This window comes from Python bivittatus, unplaced genomic scaffold (genome assembly GCF_059951505.1).
Source record: "Python bivittatus isolate LINGU-HERP-01145 unplaced genomic scaffold, Pbiv_v1 ctg000730_np1212, whole genome shotgun sequence".
Lineage (NCBI taxonomy): Eukaryota > Metazoa > Chordata > Lepidosauria > Squamata > Pythonidae > Python > Python bivittatus.
In genome coordinates this window covers 995,226-1,013,428 of record NW_028277109.1, presented here as the reverse complement: position 1 = coordinate 1,013,428, position 18,203 = coordinate 995,226, and the positions used below count along the sequence as shown (strand labels likewise).

Genomic DNA, 18,203 nt, shown 5'->3' with positions numbered 1-18,203 from the left:
TTTAAAGAAGCAAAAATCAAATGCATGTGCATAGATGGGCGTACCTAGCTTGGTGATATACCTGCAACAAAGATTTTGACTGCAAACTGAATTTTTGAAATGGCTATATAAAAAAAAGGCCAAATGCCATTTTAGGCTGCATCAATAAAAGCGTACTTTCCAAATCACAGGAAGTAATCGTACCAGACTATTTTGCTTTGGTCAGACCCCGGCTGGAGTTCTCTATCTAATTCATGGCCCCCACCCCATTAAAGAAGGGTTCAGATTCCAATTCTTAGCCCCCTCAGATGGCATGGCCTCCTTTGCTAGTTTGGGACGATGGGGAGTGAAACTAGCACTAAGTCTTCCTGATCCTTCTTTTTTCCCCGTTTTTGGCCACGGAGCGTTCAATATTTGCTTGACAGCTGCACAGCCTGACAATGTGGCATATTCACCACTAAGCCCCTTACAGGAGAACTTTGAAGGGGAGGGAGGGAGGGATAAACCCACTTCAGATGCATTAATGCTGCTCGGTGAGAGAGAATCCCAGAGGAGCCGGGAACCTTCTTCCTTCTGAAATGGAAGGAGAGGGTTGGGACAAAGAGAGACCCTGAAGGCATGTCCGGACAGAGATGGGGCGGAGAGCCACACCATCTTTCCAGACGACTAAGAGGCCAACCCCAGGGCAGAGCTGAGCAGCTCCAGCCGCCTCCGGTTCCTCCTCTTCTGGGCAGTTGCTGTTGCAGCAAGAGCAGGGGGAACGGATGACTCGCATCGCATCGCAGGCCTAATGTTCTCTGTTTCACAGACTGAGCATAATTCGTGATACCATAATTCCTACCTGAAGCGAAAAATAATGATTTGGAATATCAGCCCTTGTGAAAATATTTTAACCCTGCAGGAAGCTTGAGCAGAAAAGATTAAAGCTTACAATGCAATCTTTTCAGCCCAGGGAAAGCTCATGGGGGGGGGGCAGGACCCCTTTTCATCTGCAAGAGAGTGCCCTCGGCTCAGCTCGCATCTGCCTCCCAACCAGCCAGCCGGCTTGTGCAATGTCTGGGGAGACCAGCGGCCTTGCTGGCGCAACAGGCTGCTGAGGCCTAATCTGAGGGGTGAAAGAGGCTCCCTCCATACCAAAGAGCCTGGTGGGCCCGACTCTGCCCCATGAAGCCCACCCACAGTCACACAATGGGAGGAAGCATCTCTCCAGAGCCAGTGGCTCCTCTCCCTGGCGCATCCATGTCTGTCCATGCGGAGACTGCCTGTCTCTCCCCCCACCCCCACCTCGCACAGCCTCCGCCAACCCCCCACTCAAAATGGGACAAGCCCCATGGGTTGCTCTCTCTTCCTGGGGACCTGCTGTGAGGAAGGCCATGAGAGGAGTCATTGGCGAAGAGCAGGGATAAGGAGTGGTGCTCGTGTCAACTCACATGAGCAATGCTTCTCTTTCCCTCTCTGATTTCATGCCTTTAATTTCTTCAGCTTATTATTTCTTATTTCTTTTCGGCACTTTCGTAACATTACAGCCACTTAGAGTTGGATGACTGAAGCAGTAAAAGCACTTTTGAAATTAGACGAACCAAGGGATGGTGTGATGGGCATCTGTACAAAGGACAGCGGTCGGCTTGAACTGCTCTCTACAGCAAACCCTGGAGGCACCCTCACGTGCACTACTCGTGGTGGGATGGAGGCATGCGAGTCCTCTGGCTGCCTGCTTGCTCCCTGCAAAAGAGGGTCCTCCCAGAGGATATATACTCAGAGACTCTCCAACCAAAGCCTTCAAGGTTGCTCCTTCTAGGACCAAAAGGAGGACGTTTCCACTCCAGGTCCACAGAGAGGTTCCTCGTAGCCTCTGGTGGAGAGGCCACTGCTCCTTCTAGAATGGGACCTGACTGGGCCAGCTTCTGGCTTCAGCAAAGCCTTTCACTTTACCATGAAGCTCTCTCTGCTTTTCCTGCTACTGCTGTTTCTGGTCTTTTATCTTCTCGTGGTCAGAGGTCAAATAAAAGGCTCCTCTTCTCAGATCATGTTTCTCCTAAGGATCTTGCACAAGGAAAAAAGGACACTCCATATCATGATCCGCAATCAGCATCTGAAGTCAGGAGTTCACCCCAGAGCACCCTGCATGCTTCAGTTTCAAAGTTGCACTTCTTGAAGTGTTGGCCTTGGCAACCTCCTCTAGATCCCCAAAACAACTGAAAAGAGAAGGGAAAGCAGGCGGGTGAGCTGCTCCCGGGCAGCACCGCTCTGAACCCAAGGACTCTGAATCCAGGACTCTGGGGAACTTTATTTAAATAGGACTTGGAATATCTCAGACAGCCAAGATCCAGTTTGATGGTGTTTCCTCAACGGCACACACGCTTGGCTTCCCTGAGCAACTACAGTGATGCTTTTCTGGGCCGAGGGGTTCTTCTCATCCTGATTGGAAGGGCCATTACCAAAACAGGGAACAGATGCAAAAGTGGCAAACTCCCATCCTTCTAAGAGAAAAAGCAGGAGGAAATGGAGAAAGGTTTTGCTGCACTAAACTGCCTATATATGAGTGTCTCCTTTGAAAACAGGCCCTGGCTGGAATTCTTGCGCGGCAACGTTAACCTTCCTTCTGCGAATCGGGACTCCTGTATTCTTTTTCCTTGGATTGACGGTTTCCGCCTAGACTGCAAGGGGAGGAGTCTGACATCTGGTTTCTCAGCTTGGTGAACTGGGGTGCCTGCATCCCCTAAAGCGTAAATGCACGTGGATCCCACGCTGGACTGTGATAGCCCGTGACAGCCTGAAGGAGGAGCAACTGCAGAAAGGCTGTTTAGCGGGAGACGCTGAAGACCCTTACAAGCCACAGGAATGAGCTGCTTCCAAAAGATCCCAGAGGGGTCTTTTTTCTGAGAATGAGTGGGTCCCTGGTGGGCAAATGGTGTCCTTGAGAGCAGGCTGAGGGACCCAAAGGAAGAGCAGCATGGTCTCTGGCCCTGGCAAGTGGAAAGCTAGAGGGGGCCACCTGGACAGCAGGGAGAGCCCAATCAAACTGGCCTCTGACCAAGCTGATCCTGCCCCCCAGGCAATTCTTCTCCCCCACCACTTCCCAATGGAGAACAAGGGTGGGCACAATGTCCTCCTGAAGACAGAGTGTGTTTTATTCCTCCAGAAAGTGGAGATTCCAGGCTCCTTCGGGATGAACCAGAGCAGCAAACAGACTTAACCATGGTTAATATAAAAAAAATCTCTCCTTCTAGAGGCAGCCCTGGCACAGGTGTCATTGTACCGTGGCTGGAGAAGGCTTAGAAGAAAGCCCCAGCGGCGGCTTCCTTGTCTCCTCCACGGAGGCACTGCCCCCAAACCATTCCTTATGGTCCTTCCCCACCCTCTGCCAATGCAGGAGAAGGAACCTCTGAAGTGGGGAGGGTCCCAAACGCTGAGGACGCAAGAACCAGTCCCCCTCTTGGCTAGCAGGGGATGGTGGCAGCTGACCCCTCCCTTCCTGAGTTTCCACGTGGGGAAAATGTAATCCGAGTGTCTGATTTACCCACAGCAGCACCATCCTGTCTAGACTGATCCTGCCTGTACGTCCTGCGGAAGCAGAATTCGCTGGGCAGCAAGAAGGGATCTACCTTCTAAAGCAAACCTTCCGTGGATGTCAGGCACGGCCGGGGGCTGGACAGCCTGGCCTCCAACTCCAGCACGCCTCTGGCCAATGTTTGTCTGTCTGTATTGGTTGACCTCTATGCCGTCTCAATCATCACAGTAATTTTAGGCAGAGGTACAGGGAGTCCCCAGTTTAAGAATGAGTTCCGTTCCCAAGGTCTGCCCTTAAGTCGAAATTGTACGTAAGCCAGAACAGTATTATTATATAATAATGTATAGCTAGTATTGTGTAATGAACTTGAACCATTGTGTATTTAACTCGAATTTTGCTACCGTAGGCTCTGTTCTTAACTATGAGTCGTCTGCGGCCCAGACGTTCTTAACCCGGAGACTAAGCGATAGTACTTCTTCTCCGCTCTGGAACAAGACAGAATAATTTTATAGATATTTCACCCTATGAAGATTTTCTGGACGATTCCCTAGACATTTAGCTACGAGTTCTCCATTATTTTGTGCTTAAGCAGCAAGATGATCTGGTTCACCTATTGTTTTAAGACATGGTTTGTTTTACCATGTTTATTGAACACACTGAATGGGGAACAGCTGGTTGGGTTCAAATCGGATTGCTGTAATGTGCTCCACGTGGTGGCCCTGAAGAACAATCGGAAGCTCAGAATGCAGCGCCACGCACACCTTGGTGCGCTCCAACGATCCCTGTACACCACCACTGCTGCGCGAGCCGCCCTGGCTTCCAGTATGCTTCTGGGTGTAACTCAAGGTGCCGCTTATCGCCTTTAAGGCTCTGTGTAGCAGAGGGCTGGGTGGACACGCCTCAGGCCCCCCCTCCTAAAGAGCGCCATCGTGTGGGACTGAGGAACAGCCTCCCCCAGGATCTAGAGGGCCCCGACCTTCCTGCCCTTCTGGAAGGCCGGGAAGACCTGGCTTCTTCCCCAGCCCTCAGGGCTGGGGTCTTCGATGAACCCAAGATAAGTATGTCTATTGCGTGAAATTGTTCTGCTTCATAGCGCCTTGGGTTTTTCTTCTTTGTACTGGATTATTTTTAATTCTTTTGCACTGTGTTTTGTGAACTGATTGTTCACTGCCCAGAGTTATGGCAGAGTTCACTGCCATAAAAACTGTCTAAATAAATAAATTCATGGACTGTGCGAAATCATGTAAACGACACTTTACAAACTGCAGCTAGCCGAGTTCACACAGGACCTTCCTTGCTGCAGCGCCGGCCTGCTGGAACGGCCCGCCCAGACCAGGCGGGCTCAGCCCTTGCAGCCTTCCGGAAAGTCCCGAAGCCCCGGCTTCTCCCTCGGGCATCAGCACAGGCCGAGAGGGAGGGCGAGGCAGGATTACTGGTTTCAGGGGCCTCGTCTCCATTGCGACGTCGTCCTATGATGGCTTGTTTTTATGTTTTGTACTGTGTGTTTCCCAGAGCGCAAGACGGACACGGGTGGCTACAGTACCTAAATCCGACCGGTCAGTCAGTCCACACTGAGCCCAAACAAAACAAACAACTTCGGCACAGACACACACGCGCACACACTGCTGAACGAAGCCAAGCGTTTGCAAGGCGGAATCCTCCACCAGCTTCCACACTCGTCAAGGCTCTCCCCGCCACGGACCCGAGAGAGCCTCATCTGCTTCGCACCAGCTCCCGCCCGATCCCGGCAGACGGAGCCATTTTGATCCGCTGTCACCAGAAATCACTTTCACCTTTTCTAAAAATCACTAAGATCAGATAGCATAACCCCGGCTCCCTCCTCACGGCCCTCGGCAGTGGGGCTCCGGCTGACCCTCCGCTGTTATGGGCAATGGACCTGGCCAAATGGCGGGGCAAGGGTGGGAAGGGGAGAAGAACGAGGGGGGTGGGGGGCGGGAAGGAGGAAGACGGGGGACCCAGCGAGGAGGAGACTAGATGGGACCCATGAAGCGTCAAGAGAAGAGGGAGAAAAGCGGGCTGGGAGCCCCAGAGGAAGAGAGGCAGGCACGTCTCCAGAAGCTGGGGAAAGCCACTGAGCACCTACCTGCTGCTTTTCACTCAGCCAGCCCAGTACGCAGACTGGATCCCGCCCTCCCTCTGCTCCTTCCAGAACCGTGGCACTCGGTTGAACGTGGCCCTAGTGGCTTCATCCCTTCCTTTCATTTTCTTCCCCTTCCCTCTCTCAGCCTAGGGATGGAACCTGTATTTTAAAAAAATACTACTTTCTTGCATGGAGAAGAATGACCACCATCGTCCACAGCCAGAGGCCTCTTGTTGAGACCGGGTCCCACAAACACGGAAGGAAGGGGGCCCGGCGTCTCTGCAGCCCAGGCTTGGGAGTCAGCGATCCCAGCCGGAGGATCAGCCCCCTGGCCCCCTGCCAGCCTCCATGCCGGCTGGTGCAGACTGCAGCATGTTGATCCTCGCCTGAACTCACACCGGCCGAGGGGTTCTTCGGCGGTGCCTCAACGAGGGGAAGGGGCCCTCATGAGCAACAGGGGGAGTCATACTGGTGGAGCCACGTGGCCTAGGCAAGAGTAACCCAGGGGACGTCCTGGACTTCTGCAGTGGGGCTTCTTTCCTTTCCTGGCTAAAAGCCCCTCCGGCTCCAAAGACCCAAAGGGAAGAAGCGGGAGAGCGGCTGAGTCTTTAGCGCAACTGAAGAACTCGCCCCTGCCCCTCCTTCCCCCTTAGCGGAGATGGTGCCACGCTGCCCTCCTTCCTGAAGAGTTTGAAAGACCACGGAGTCAGCAACCCGGAACCTCCATCAGGCTATGGGCCCGGTTCTCTGAGCCATGCGCAATATTGGTGAACACCCTCAGACTACTGATCGCTCAGGGTCATGTTTTCAGGATGGGTGAAATGCCCTGCCTGGTGACTTTAAGGCATTTTCTTTCTGAGGGGTGAAATATATGGAAGCCAGCCATGGCATCTGAGAGTTTCCACGGGCGGTTGTCTCCAGCATCCTAGAAGTGGGGCGGCCCTCCTGTTTGGCTCCCACTCAGACCACTCCTTAGCTAGCGATGGTTTGAGGGTGCCGCATCAGGAGTTCTGCCTGCGGTTTGCAGCCAATCTCTCTTCCCCCACAGCCTTTCCAACAACGTCCCCTCTGTGCATCCCGGCCAGCCGGCCAAGGGAGCTTCACTATCCCACATCACTGGTTCTGTATGCACGCACTGACAGCGAGGCCTCTCTTCCCGGAATCGCTGTGACATGCGTACATGTGTGTGCTGGAGGAGGAAGGGGACGGGGAACAGTCAGCTGCAACTTCTTCTTCTTCTGTAAGGAAAAGGTGGCTTGTGCGAACACCGCCTGCACATGTAAACTCTCATGTGGCCTCCCCCTCAAAGGGAATGGAGTCATCTCTACCCACATGACCATCGGCCACTCAGGCTGGAGGAGGGGAGAGGTGCGCCTGACACATCTGAAGAGCATCAGCTTGGAACAAGATAAACATCTCAGAAGGAAAGAAGAGACACGGAGGAGGCAGCTGGACAGGGGCTCTCTGCCGGAAAGGCCTTTGCTCAGGAGCAGCGTGACTGGAGGCACCCGTGCGGCCCCAAACAAAATGGGCGAGGCCCCAGGTGGACGTACAAGGCTGCCTGCCGAGATCCTCAGCGCGTTCACTCAGCGGGTTCATTCGGGTCCCGAACGGTGACTGGTGACCACCTTGTCACTGCTTCCCCCCACCTGTCTTTCCTTTCCTGAAAACTGGGTGCTTCTCCCTAGAAGTCGGGTGGAGTCACCACAGCCCCCGGAGCCCCCGGAGCCCTCGTCCCTCTCCCAGAATCCACCCTCAAACCAACAGCAGCTCAGCTAGGGCAGGCGGGCAGGCGCCCTGCCACTGGGAGGGATCTGGGGGTCCAGCTTGCCTCCTCCCGCACCCCAGAACTCCAGCTTAAGGGATTTGGTAGGACTCCCAGAACCTTGAGCTGCTGGTTGCGGAAGATGCCCAGATGGGTGGCTTGTGCCTTCAGTTAAGTGCAAACCAAGGTTAACTATTGCCTCTAGCTATCTCCAGCCAATGCGCAACCCACCCCTGGATGGACTAATGTCTGAGGAGAAGAGCAGAGTCGGGACTGGGATGAGAAAGTTTCCACAACCTAAGCTGGGGATGAGGTCATTTAGGGCAAAGCTTCCTACACCGGCGCTCCTCGAGGTTCACCAGGCCTGCCGGCCTCCTTCCGCGCAGAACGGCTGCGCTACAGCGCTAGGCACGTAGAAGAGGCGCAGCAGCAGTCGAGCCCCTCCCCCACAAATAGCCAAAGATTTTAGCCCGCTAGCCAGGATCAAACCCACCGATCCACCGAGAAAGGGACCACCCCGCTTGGGCCCGACCACCCCCATCTTGGTGCCCTCCGGATTCGCGGGGGAGGGGCCACTGCTTGTGGCTGCACCGCCCAGGAGCCATGGGCACCGCCCCCGCCCCCGCCCCTGGGACCAAAAGAGACGTGGCCAGGCCAGGGACCAACGACCACCGTCCCAGCCGTGAGAGGCGCGGCCACCTGCGTTTAACGAACGAGTCAGTAGAACAAAGCGGCCCAGGGGGCGACCCGCGAGCCCCGCGCAGCGGCATCCTCGCACCACGCACAAGCGCGCGATTCTGAGAGGCGGCGGCGGCGGCGGCGGCGCGGTGGAAGGTCCCCGGGGCCTGGAAGCCTTTGGCCCTCGCAGCCCCGGGGACGCCGAGCGGCAGAGCGCGCCCCACCCTTCCGGGGGGCACGGGCGGCCGGCCCCGCCCCGCCGCGCCCCGCCGAGGCTGCCCCGCGGGGCTGCCAGCACCTCCTCCCCGGAGCTGCCCCCCCCTCCGCCCCCGGCGCGCGGGCGGCGCTCACCTGGCCTTGGCGCGGCTGGTCCGGCGCAGGGTGGGGGCGTCGGCCTCCTTCTCTTCCCGCACGCGCTGCAGCGACGGGGAGCGGCTGTGGGCGCTCCGGGGGCTGCCCGTGCTCACGAGGCTGCCCTCGCCCGCCCCGACGGCTGCTTCCTGCATCTGGGCCAGCAGCTGCGGGGGCAGGCCGCGGAGCGAGGGCACCGGGGAGTAGGACGGGCGGCTCTCGGACTTCAAGTTGTTGTCGCTGGCAGACCGCTGCAGCAGGCGCGGGGAGGAGAGGCCGCCCGCCCCGACGATCCGTCGCCTCTTCGTGTAGCTCGGGGTTTCTCTGAAAGGCACTGCAAGAGAGCGGGAGCGGGGCAGGGGAGAGAAATATTACCTGGCGGTTAGGAGGGCGAAACAACAACGCGCTCCAGTGTACTTCACGGCTGGCCAATTAACTCCAATGCACTTTGACTTAACTCAGACAGCGCGCGGAGCTCCGGCGGAGGACAGCAGTGTAAATCTCTCCGAAAGAGTCTTAGCAACAGTTGCGCCAATGTCAGCATCAAGTGGGAAACACCTATTCTAAAACAGGCCCTCGGAATTAGCACAGCGTCCAGCAGCCGCCTCTGATTCCAGGCAGAAAAGCCAGAACTCTCCATTCGCAGGAGGGCAGAACTGGGAGCTTGGGGGCCCTGGTTATCAGAAGCAGGGGCTCTGTCTCGCCAGCCCCCTCCCAGAAGGAGAAACCTTTCCCTGCGGGGGACCTGCCTTCAGGAAGCGAAGGGAGCCCCCCCCTGCCTTGTTCCAGGTCCTCCCCTTCTCTGCTCCATGGGGCTGCAGAAGGCGGAAGGCAGGGGAGAACGGCGGGGCCTGGGGACGCCTCCCGTCTCTCGCCTGGGCCTGGAGGCACGTCTGGCATGATCCCAAGTCTGCTCAAGCAGCCACACCACAGCGAGACTCCATATCCCCGAGATCCCAATTCCCCTCACCCCCATGGTGCTCAGGCAGTGGCAGCCAAGCTGTCATGGGGCTGGGGGGGGCCCAAGCAGCCTGAAGAGATGGCCCAGCCACTGTCTATCTGCTCCCCGCCCAGCACTGATTTTCTAAACGCCTGCGGCCCCCGCTGGCTTATGCAAGCAAAGGGGCTGAGCCCCTCTTCCTTGGGGGAAGGCATTTCTGGTGAATTTGGCTCTGTTTCAGGCACCCCCAGAAAACGTTCTGGATGTGGGGAGTACCCAAGAGGCAGCCGACTTTTGAAAAGGGAGCTCTCCAAACTCTGGCCCTCCGATGCGCTGGCTTCGAATGGTGGGATCCAAAGTGACTGAAACGTGTGTCCCTTTACTGGGCAATGGGGCCTTTGAAAGGACCCAACAGCTTAAAAAATAGGGTCATACTTCGTGGTGCTTAAGAGATGCCACAGTTTGGATAGGCCCCAAACTGGGGACCAGGGTTTTCAAAACAGCTCCCCGAAACTCCCCATCTGTCACCTATCTGGTCAGGTTGCGGACTCCCTTTTCTAACAGGAATAAATGTGCCCTTGTAACTGAGGAGGGGGCTACAAAGAGTTGCTTCCCATTGCCAGCTCCTGCTTGTTCAAACCACAATACCTGCAGGTATTGGGTGGGGGGATGATCATGAAAGCTAGCAGAGAAATGACTGGCGAGAATCCGCTGGCAGTGAGCTCCCCAGTACAGGCCCCGTCATGCCAGGGATACGGACTCCTAGGCCAGCCAATCCAGGTCTAAAGAAGCAGAGAAGGACGTCTTAGGAGAAGCCTTTTACAGCTTACAGCCGTGGTGTGAACATCCAGAAAATGCCAGTATTTAACTACGTCCAGCAGCCGTTACCCTGGTTCTAATTCTGCAATTTTTGCATAACGTCCCATCCCCCAAACCTGTCCTCCTCCTCCATCCTGACCATTCCCCTGCTATGGCAAGAAGCGAGGCTGTCCCCAAGACGATGAAGGAAGCATTGCACCGTTGTCACCACATGCCCACAAAAGGGCCAGAGCTTGTGCTGCTTTTGCCATTACTTGGCACACACGTACCCCCCACCAAAGTAGTTGAAATTTGCTTATGCCAGCAGGTAAAGCTGAACGCTGGTCTTTCCCGACCTAACAGACTCTGCCTTTTCCCAGCTGTTGAACCTTGCCGTTTAAATCCCTCCCAACTCTGAAAATCCTGCAAATGCTGTTACTGTTTTGGTTTCAAACTACCACCTTAAAGAGCATCGATCTATTTGTTTGCTTATAGACCGCTTCAACGGTAGATGGAGGCAAGCCAAGTGCACCCCAATAGGGGAAGCAAGAAAGATTAAAACCATAAATTATCGTAACATGAGGCAAAGCAAATAGTAATCTTAACTACTCATCCGTCCCACCGAACAACGTCACTCTCAATAAACGCCTTTGCCTACTGCAGGGCGGGGACCAACCGTTTCCTCAGTTCCTTAGCGGCTTGGTGGGGGCTGATCTGACTCGGGGGGGCAGTTCCGAAGGAGGGGGGCAGCAACAGAAAAGGCCCATCCTTGTGCGGCCTGAGGACAACATTCCTTCAAGGATGGGACTTGAAGGGTGCCCTCCCTAGTAAATCCTACGAACTGCTGAGAGCAGATGGTCCTGAAGATATTCAGATCTTGGGCCAGGTAGGTTTTAAATGAGACAACCAACACCTTGAACTGCACCTAAAGCCACGGAGAAATGGTGATGTCTGGGCAAACAGAGGGGCATTCTTAATTACATGAACTGCCGCATTTTGGGCCACCTGCGGCTTCTGGGAGGTGCCCCTCCGTAGAGAGCGAGCTGCAACGGTTCAGGGACAAGGGGCTGTGACAAGGGCCTCCTGATCCAGAAGTGGACACTCCTGGCACATCACTATTGTGCAAAGGCCCTCCTAACCACAGCTGCCACCTGCTCCTCAAGCAGGGCCTGCAAGTCTAGGCGGAACCAGCTGAATCCAAGGGGGCACAACCCCACCCAGAACCCAAGATGGCATAGCACTGGCTTCAGTTGGCACCTGAAACCCGCCGCTCCATGTTGCTGGGACTGAGCTAGGATGTTTCCTTCTCACCCCAACTGGGATAGCACCTCGACTGCATCTCTTGTTTGGCCCAGGGTCAAGATGTATGGCTGGCATCACCCACCTACGGATGTTGCCTGACCCTGTGCTGAGGGGCATCCTTTCTCAGGGGCTGTGTGGAGATGTTAAAAGGAGGGGGAAGAGACTAGAGCACTGTATCAGCCCCAATGGAGGCCTTGAGAGACCAATCTCTCTCCCATCACCACCACCACTGAGTGACACTCCCAGGAGGAGGAAGGAGGAGAATTACTGCCAAATTTAGTGCCCCCCTTCCAACCTCCAGCGGCCACGATGGATGGCATCAGAGAGATCAAACGAGACCCGGAGGGCTGGATTTACCCATCTCAGACCTACCGTGGGTCATCCAGAAGAGCAAGTAATGTCTTCCAAAAAGCGTTTAAAAGAATGGCATTCCCTCGGGCATTGGGCCAGGGTGTTAGGTGATCCCGGTTATATAGTTGTAGAACTGAAGGATGGTTCTGAAGAATCTTGGCTGCGTTGTATTAATGTTAATGTTGAGGCCATTTTTATTTGACTTTTATTTTTATGGTTGTAATTATTGTTATATGGGCAGGCATATAAACAATCTAATGAGTAAGGAAGGAAGGAAGGTCTTGGGGGCACTACCTGGCCTGAATCCAGACTGAAATGGATCTAGGCAATCCATCCATCCTACTCATCTGTAGATAACAGTCCTACCGCTTCAAATTCTAACTCATTCTCCTTCCTAATATTTTAAACCATCTCACAGCCCTGGGTTCTGGCTTTCTTTAATGATCATCACTGATTTCAGACGTACTGGTAATCTTGATAGAAACCAATTACACTGATATCCCCACATGGTTGTATGTAATTGTATGATTAGTTACGGTTTAATTAACTACGTTGCCCAGAAGTGACGGCAAGATATTCCTCCTTAACTGATTTCTCTGTTTTCTGGGGGCTCCCTCTGAGAAAGGGTTGCACCCGAAACACGCCAGGTTCACCAGAGGCCCGACCCTGCTCTCCCGCCTCCTGCTCTAGAAACCCTCTGGGAGGATTTCCCTGGGAGCAAAAGGGGCGGACAACTGAATGGCCCCGCCCGGGCCAAAAGTCACTGCAGACCCGGGAACGGAACGTGGCCGTGTTCCTCCCCCTGAGCAAGTTGAAGATTTGTGGACTTCAGCTCCCAGAATTCCCCAGCCAGCCGTCCTGAGCTGCCTTTGGAGCGCTGGATTTGGGGGCCTGGCTGGAGGTCCTTCCAGCAGCAAGACCCCTGCAAGGAGGGTCTCCGAGCCTGCCTGCAGCCAAAATCTGGAAAGCAGGAAAACACCCTTCCTTCCTGCTTCCCGGTAGCGGTTCTGGAGTTCCAGCTTGGCATCTCCTAAGCATTCTCTCTCTCTCTCTCTCTCTCTCTCTCTCTCTCTCTCTCTCACACACACACACACACACACACACACACACACACACAGACTGCTGGGTTGTCCTTGGCTTCCAGACACATGTCCTCCTCCCCTGGCTGCCCTAAGATCTCCTGCTCCTATCTTTCCTTCTCCTTTGGGACAACTCCTTCTCTTCCCCATCCCTCTGCTTCTGCCTTTGCACCCCCCCCCCCGCCACCAGCAGCCTGGCCCTGGTGACAGTGTGACCTGGGTTGGGCGGCTCCTTTGGCAGAAGTGTTTAAGTGCCAGCCAAGGGATGCCTCCTCCTCCTCCTCCTCCTCCTCCTCCTTTGCTGCTGGCAGGTGGACCTGGGGAGCGTCGCCCAGGGGCGCTTCTCACTTGGATGGTCCCGTTTGGCATCCCCCCCTTTGCCTCTAGCAGCCGGCTCTTCTCCTGGGCACCTTCAGCTGCCAGCCCTGAGCTGGTCTGGCATGGCCCACTGAGCTGGTGAATGATTTATTGGTATTGATTTATACAGCCACCTGTCTCACCAGTGTGACTCTGGGCAGTAACAAGAATGAAAATGCACTATAAGTACATGTATATTTGAAAAATAAAAAACACGGCTCCCAGCCAATTAACACAAACAGGCTCGATTCCTCTCCCGGCCCCCATGCTTGTGAAAGCAGCCAGGCCTTCGGGCCTTCTGAAAGGCGGGCTCAGCCGGGGCTAGCCGAGTCTTGGGCGGGATGGTCTCCCGGAGGGCAGGCTCAGGTATGGAAAGGCCCTTTTCTGGGCCAGGCCAGGCCAGGCGACACCCCTCAAAGATGGGATCCGGAGCACGCCCCTCCCGCCCAGCCTAATGGGGCAGGCAGAAAGGAGGGGTAAGGCTGTCCCTCAGATACCCTGGCCCTGTGCCATGGAGGGCTACGAGGGCCATCGCCAGCACCCAAATTCCCCAGAAGCCAACTGCAGCTCGTGGAGGAAAGGTGCACCATGGGCGCAACAAGACACACCCAAAATTGCGCACGCTGCTGCACTGTGAATTAGCCAAGGGAGTGGAGTTCGTGCAACACGCTAAGCCACTCAGCACTAACCAAGATCAGCCTTGCGCGAAGGCGGCTGCCCTTCTCAGAGGGCGCACCCATCCTAAAAAGGCTGGACCCTTCTGCGCCCCCCTCCGCTGCCATGGCTGCCGGCAGCCAGGACGGAGGCCCCCCCTTGCCGGAAACCTCCCAGGAGGCTTTGCCAGCCTGCCGGTTAAGCCTTTCCCCCAGCGGCAGAGACCTCCTGGGTGCAGGCGGCAGCAGCTGCCTCCGGCCTCTCGGGGCGGCGAAGACCGCTCCTCCTTGGCTGGGGGCCAGAGAAGAACCCCTTCCTCAGAGCCAGGCCGTTTCTCATGCACCGCCATGACGGAGCCCCTCTTTCTCTGGCCCCACCCAGATGGAGAAGAGACATGCCCAGAAGCCTCTTGCCCGGCTGTTTCTGTGGACCGCCGCCCGGAGAATTCAGCAGACCCTCAGAGGCTCTGTTCCAAGCATGCTCACATAGGCGTAACCCAGTGTTGTCCAAACTTGGCCACTTTAAGATGAGTGGACTTCAACTCCCAGAATGCTGGCTGGGGAATTCTAGGAGTTGAAGTCCACTCATCTTAAAGTGGCCAAGTTTGCACAACACTGGCGTAACCCATGGGGCTGCAGTAAAGGGAAAAATGAATCAAGCTGACAGTGGTTTGCCATGAAGACCAAGGAAAGAATTTGGATGCTAGGAGTCTGGGTGTCCAGAGTCTGTAAATTGCAAAATGCAGGAAAGAGGCCTCAGAAGTAAAAGTAAACTGGAAAAAATAGAGGAGATTATAAGGATGAGATAAGAGGGCTCTTACCAAACAATATGGGCCCTTCAAGGAAATCAGAACGGAGGGCATTCCTAAGGAAGAGGGGAGGCCCACCTGAACAGGCGAGAGCACCTGCAGAGCCCAGAGCTGTCCTGGCCTGGCTGGCGTCTCCAAAGGGCTGGGCCAGGCGTTGCCCTTGTTCCCCTGGGGCTCAGCGAACCCCCTGAACCCAGCCAGCAGCAGCACGGGTTAAGCCCTGGTGCCTTAATTTGGCGAGTTAGCCCTGTCTCCTTTCAGGAGCAGATGTCAGGCCAGAGTGGGGCAGCTCTGTTCGGGGCCTCTGCCAGTCGTGACGGGTTTCGGGTAAAATCCTTTCGCAAAGGGAGCCCCAAAAAACCAGAGAAACCAATTAAGGAAGGAAATCTGGCTCACTTCTGGGCAACGTAGTTAATTACACCGTAACTAATCATACAGTGACATACAACCATGTGGGGACATCAGAGTAATTGGTTTCTATCAAAACACCGCCTCCTTGCTGTGATCTAAGGATCACCCAGCGTGTTGCACCCCAAATCTGGTAGCCGTTTCTTTCTGCAGGACTTTTTGTCTTTTAAGGATCCGATCAGCATCCCGTGGCTTAAGTGCATGATTCTGTGTCCAGCGTTCTGGAGTGAGCAGGAAAGGAAAGATCTTGTCTTTTCCAAGTGCAGCCATGACAGGCACGGGTGGTGCGTAGCCCGGAAGTCTGGCATCCCTCGAGATACCACGTGGGGTCTCTTCCCACCCAGCTTGCCAGGTGGGGGCATGCACGAGTGGCAGGAGGAAGCCCAGGGCCAACCAGCGAGTGCTCTGGCAGAAGCAAAGTCACCAGCCCTGGGAAGCCATCTCAGGGAGCCCTGGACTGGCATTGAACTGGCAGGGCCAGATGACTGACCTGCCACTTCTGCATCTTTTCAGGCTGCAGCACCCACAGGCTGCCCTCTTCCTCCCAGAATCAGGGTCATAGAATTGTGGAGCTGGAAGGGACCACAAGGACCACGTCTTCCTCCTCCTCTTGAACATGGAAAGGAAGCGGGTGGGCTACTAAACTGACCCAGCCCCCTCCGGGTATATGGCACCCCTAGGCTACCTTGACTGATGGTGCCACCTCCTGCCAATATGGCGAAGATTTGCACTTTTAGAAAGATTTGGAAGGAGGGGCGGTGTTGGCGGCCCCCAAGCTTTGGTGCCCTAGGCAGCGCCATTCAGCCTTAGCCTAAAGCTGGCCCTGGTCCCATTCATGCCCAAGTTTCATGCTTTGAGTTGTAGGAACCATCTGGAAGAACCGGAAGGTGCCTGAGCCCCACGGATGCCCCCTCCAGCTGCTATTCCCATTGGAGCTCATAAAATGGAAGGCTGGGCAGTGGGGGTGGAAGAGGGTGCTAATTGTTGCCCCTCACTTGAAGCTTCTTGGTGGCCATCGCCAGAAGTCTGAGGAGGCACCCTTGGGTCTTCTAGCCTCCAACACACCTGGCCATGGAGGGCCAGTTCTGCGTCCTCCAGAAGGGACGGGGAGCTCCCCTCTGCCACCCCTGCAAGGAAATGCCCTTTGGGCGGGCAATGGGTGCAAGTGAATCTCTGGGCAGAGGCTGCAGAGAGGAAGCAGTGATGGGGGACCAGAATCCGACAGGTGGGGAGACATGGGTGAAGGATTCCCCCCCCCCCCATGGTCGGAATTCTGCATCTGCAAGCACAGAAACAGCACGGCCCTGACACCGGAAATAGCACGAGGAGGCCAGGGGCCAGTTCAGATGTGCTAAGAACGTCGTCCCTGCACGCGCATTTGTGGGATAGCTCAGAAGGCGGTGAGCAGATTCCCTCTTCCGACCTGTCTGACTGAGAGCATCCAGGAAAAGAGCAAAGACCAGCTAGAGCAGACCCCTCCCTTCTTGCTGCAAGCAGAAGGCCCCTCTTGAGGGAGGGGTCCCATTTTGGAGGCTCCGTGCCTTTTAAAGCTGTTCGTTCGGCAGCAGCAACATCGTTGAGCTCCCGAAAGGAGGAGAGGGCAAGGGAGATGCTGGGGAGGGCAACGCGAAGTGCCTGCCTCAGACGTGCTTCCACCACCGACTGGGGGGCGGGGGGGGGGAGCTGGAGAAAAGCAGGTGCTCGGCCCAGCCACGAGAGGCTGAGAGAAGCAGGACTTGGCCAGCCCTGAGCTCGGGAACGGGAGGACGACGGTGGCTGCCGGAGGGGCTCCGTGGCTTCCTCCGGCTCCTGAAGCCTGGCATGGCTGCTCACCTTCCCTCCTGCCTGCCCTGCACCCCCCGCCCCCGCCGGAGACTCCTGGGCGGGCATCCTCTCTTCCTCGGCAGGGCTGCATGGCCGTGCCCCTTGCCACCCCCCCCCCCAGCCCTACCCAAAGCCCCAAGGCCACACTCACCAACGTCGGACTCCTTGTGGGTTTTGATGATTTCGGCCAGCTCAAAGTTCCCCGCAATGATGGCCACCTGCAAGCAAGCACAGATGGCGGGGTAAACGGGGGGCCACCGGCCACGAAGGCCCGTCACTCTCTGAGGACCGCTCCACCTCGCCACAGCCCTGTACAGCACGCTGTTGGCTTCGACTTCTTGCGGGGGACGGGGTAGACACGATCTGCCCGCCAAGCCCAGGGGTGCTGGTCCGCAGCAGGGCCAGACCCTGCAGGAGCCGAGTGCCGCAGGCCATGTGCTCGGGCCCTTGGAGCCCCCCGAAGCCTCGGGGAAGAGCTGGGCAAGATGCCTCTGAAAGGGCGGACGGCCCTGCGGGGTCAGGAGAAGCGGGCCGCGGGCTGGCCGGGGGGCGGGCGCGGAGACACCTGTGCACCTAACGGTCTATTCAGCTAGTTTCCCAAGGATATTAGGGGTGAAGGCCTGGCTCTGCCAGCTCGCCTGGGGCGTGAGGAGGGCTACATTGGCACCCTGAAGAGGCTCCCGTAGGTCAATCCCCTATTATATGCCATCAATTCCTTGGAATAGATTATTTATGAACACTGTTTTTGTTGTATTTTAACTGGTTTTTATTCTTATTTTTATGGTAATCCGCCCAGAGTCGCTGTCTGAGTGAGGTGGGCAGAGACTAAATTTGAAATATAAGCAAATAAAAATTAGGACTCGCCTTACCCTACGTTTGCCCATGTATTTCTATTCAGAGGAAAAGCAGCAGCACGGATCCCCCCAAGGGCTGGCAGGAATCAGAGCAGCGATTCCTCCGAGGCCCGAGGCCGCTTCAGGCTGGGAACTGGGCCCCAAAAGATGCAGAGTCGGGCATTAGTCGCCCACCACACAAGCGAGGGAAAGCTGGGCAATCCAGCCGGGGCGGTGGTGATGCGTTCTGCGCACCTGTGCACGTCTCCCAGGTGGGTCAGCTATAGCCCCAGTCATCCCCGGCCAAACGCAGCCGGGGCGATGGCCCCATGGGGGAGAAGGCGAGCCGAGAGCAGGAGGTGGGAAGGGGCAGCTGGGGGGCCGATTTGGCCCCAGCCTCGCTTCTCTTCTGCAGGGTTTTCTCCAGCTCCCGAAACTGTGGGAATGACTGGGGCCAGCTTGGG

The 18,203-nt window shown here is 56.1% G+C and overlaps 1 protein-coding gene across 5 annotated transcripts in view; it reads right to left on the bottom strand.

Moving 5' to 3' along the window:
* SHANK3 (SH3 and multiple ankyrin repeat domains 3) overlaps positions 1–18,203 on the bottom strand; it is a 317,497-nt gene that overhangs the window by 168,685 nt on the left and 130,609 nt on the right. For all 5 annotated transcript variants that reach the window (XR_015793568.1, XR_015793567.1, XM_088129075.1 and 2 more), the window contains 2 exons: positions 17,058–17,124; positions 8,386–8,719 (listed from right to left, as the gene is read on the bottom strand). Coding sequence is in view for 3 of the 5 variants with exons in the window: in XM_088129075.1 (XP_087985201.1) it covers positions 8,386–8,719; positions 17,058–17,124 (401 nt within the window). In the remaining 2 variants the exon portion in view is untranslated. The remainder of the gene's footprint in view (positions 1–8,385; positions 8,720–17,057; positions 17,125–18,203) is intronic.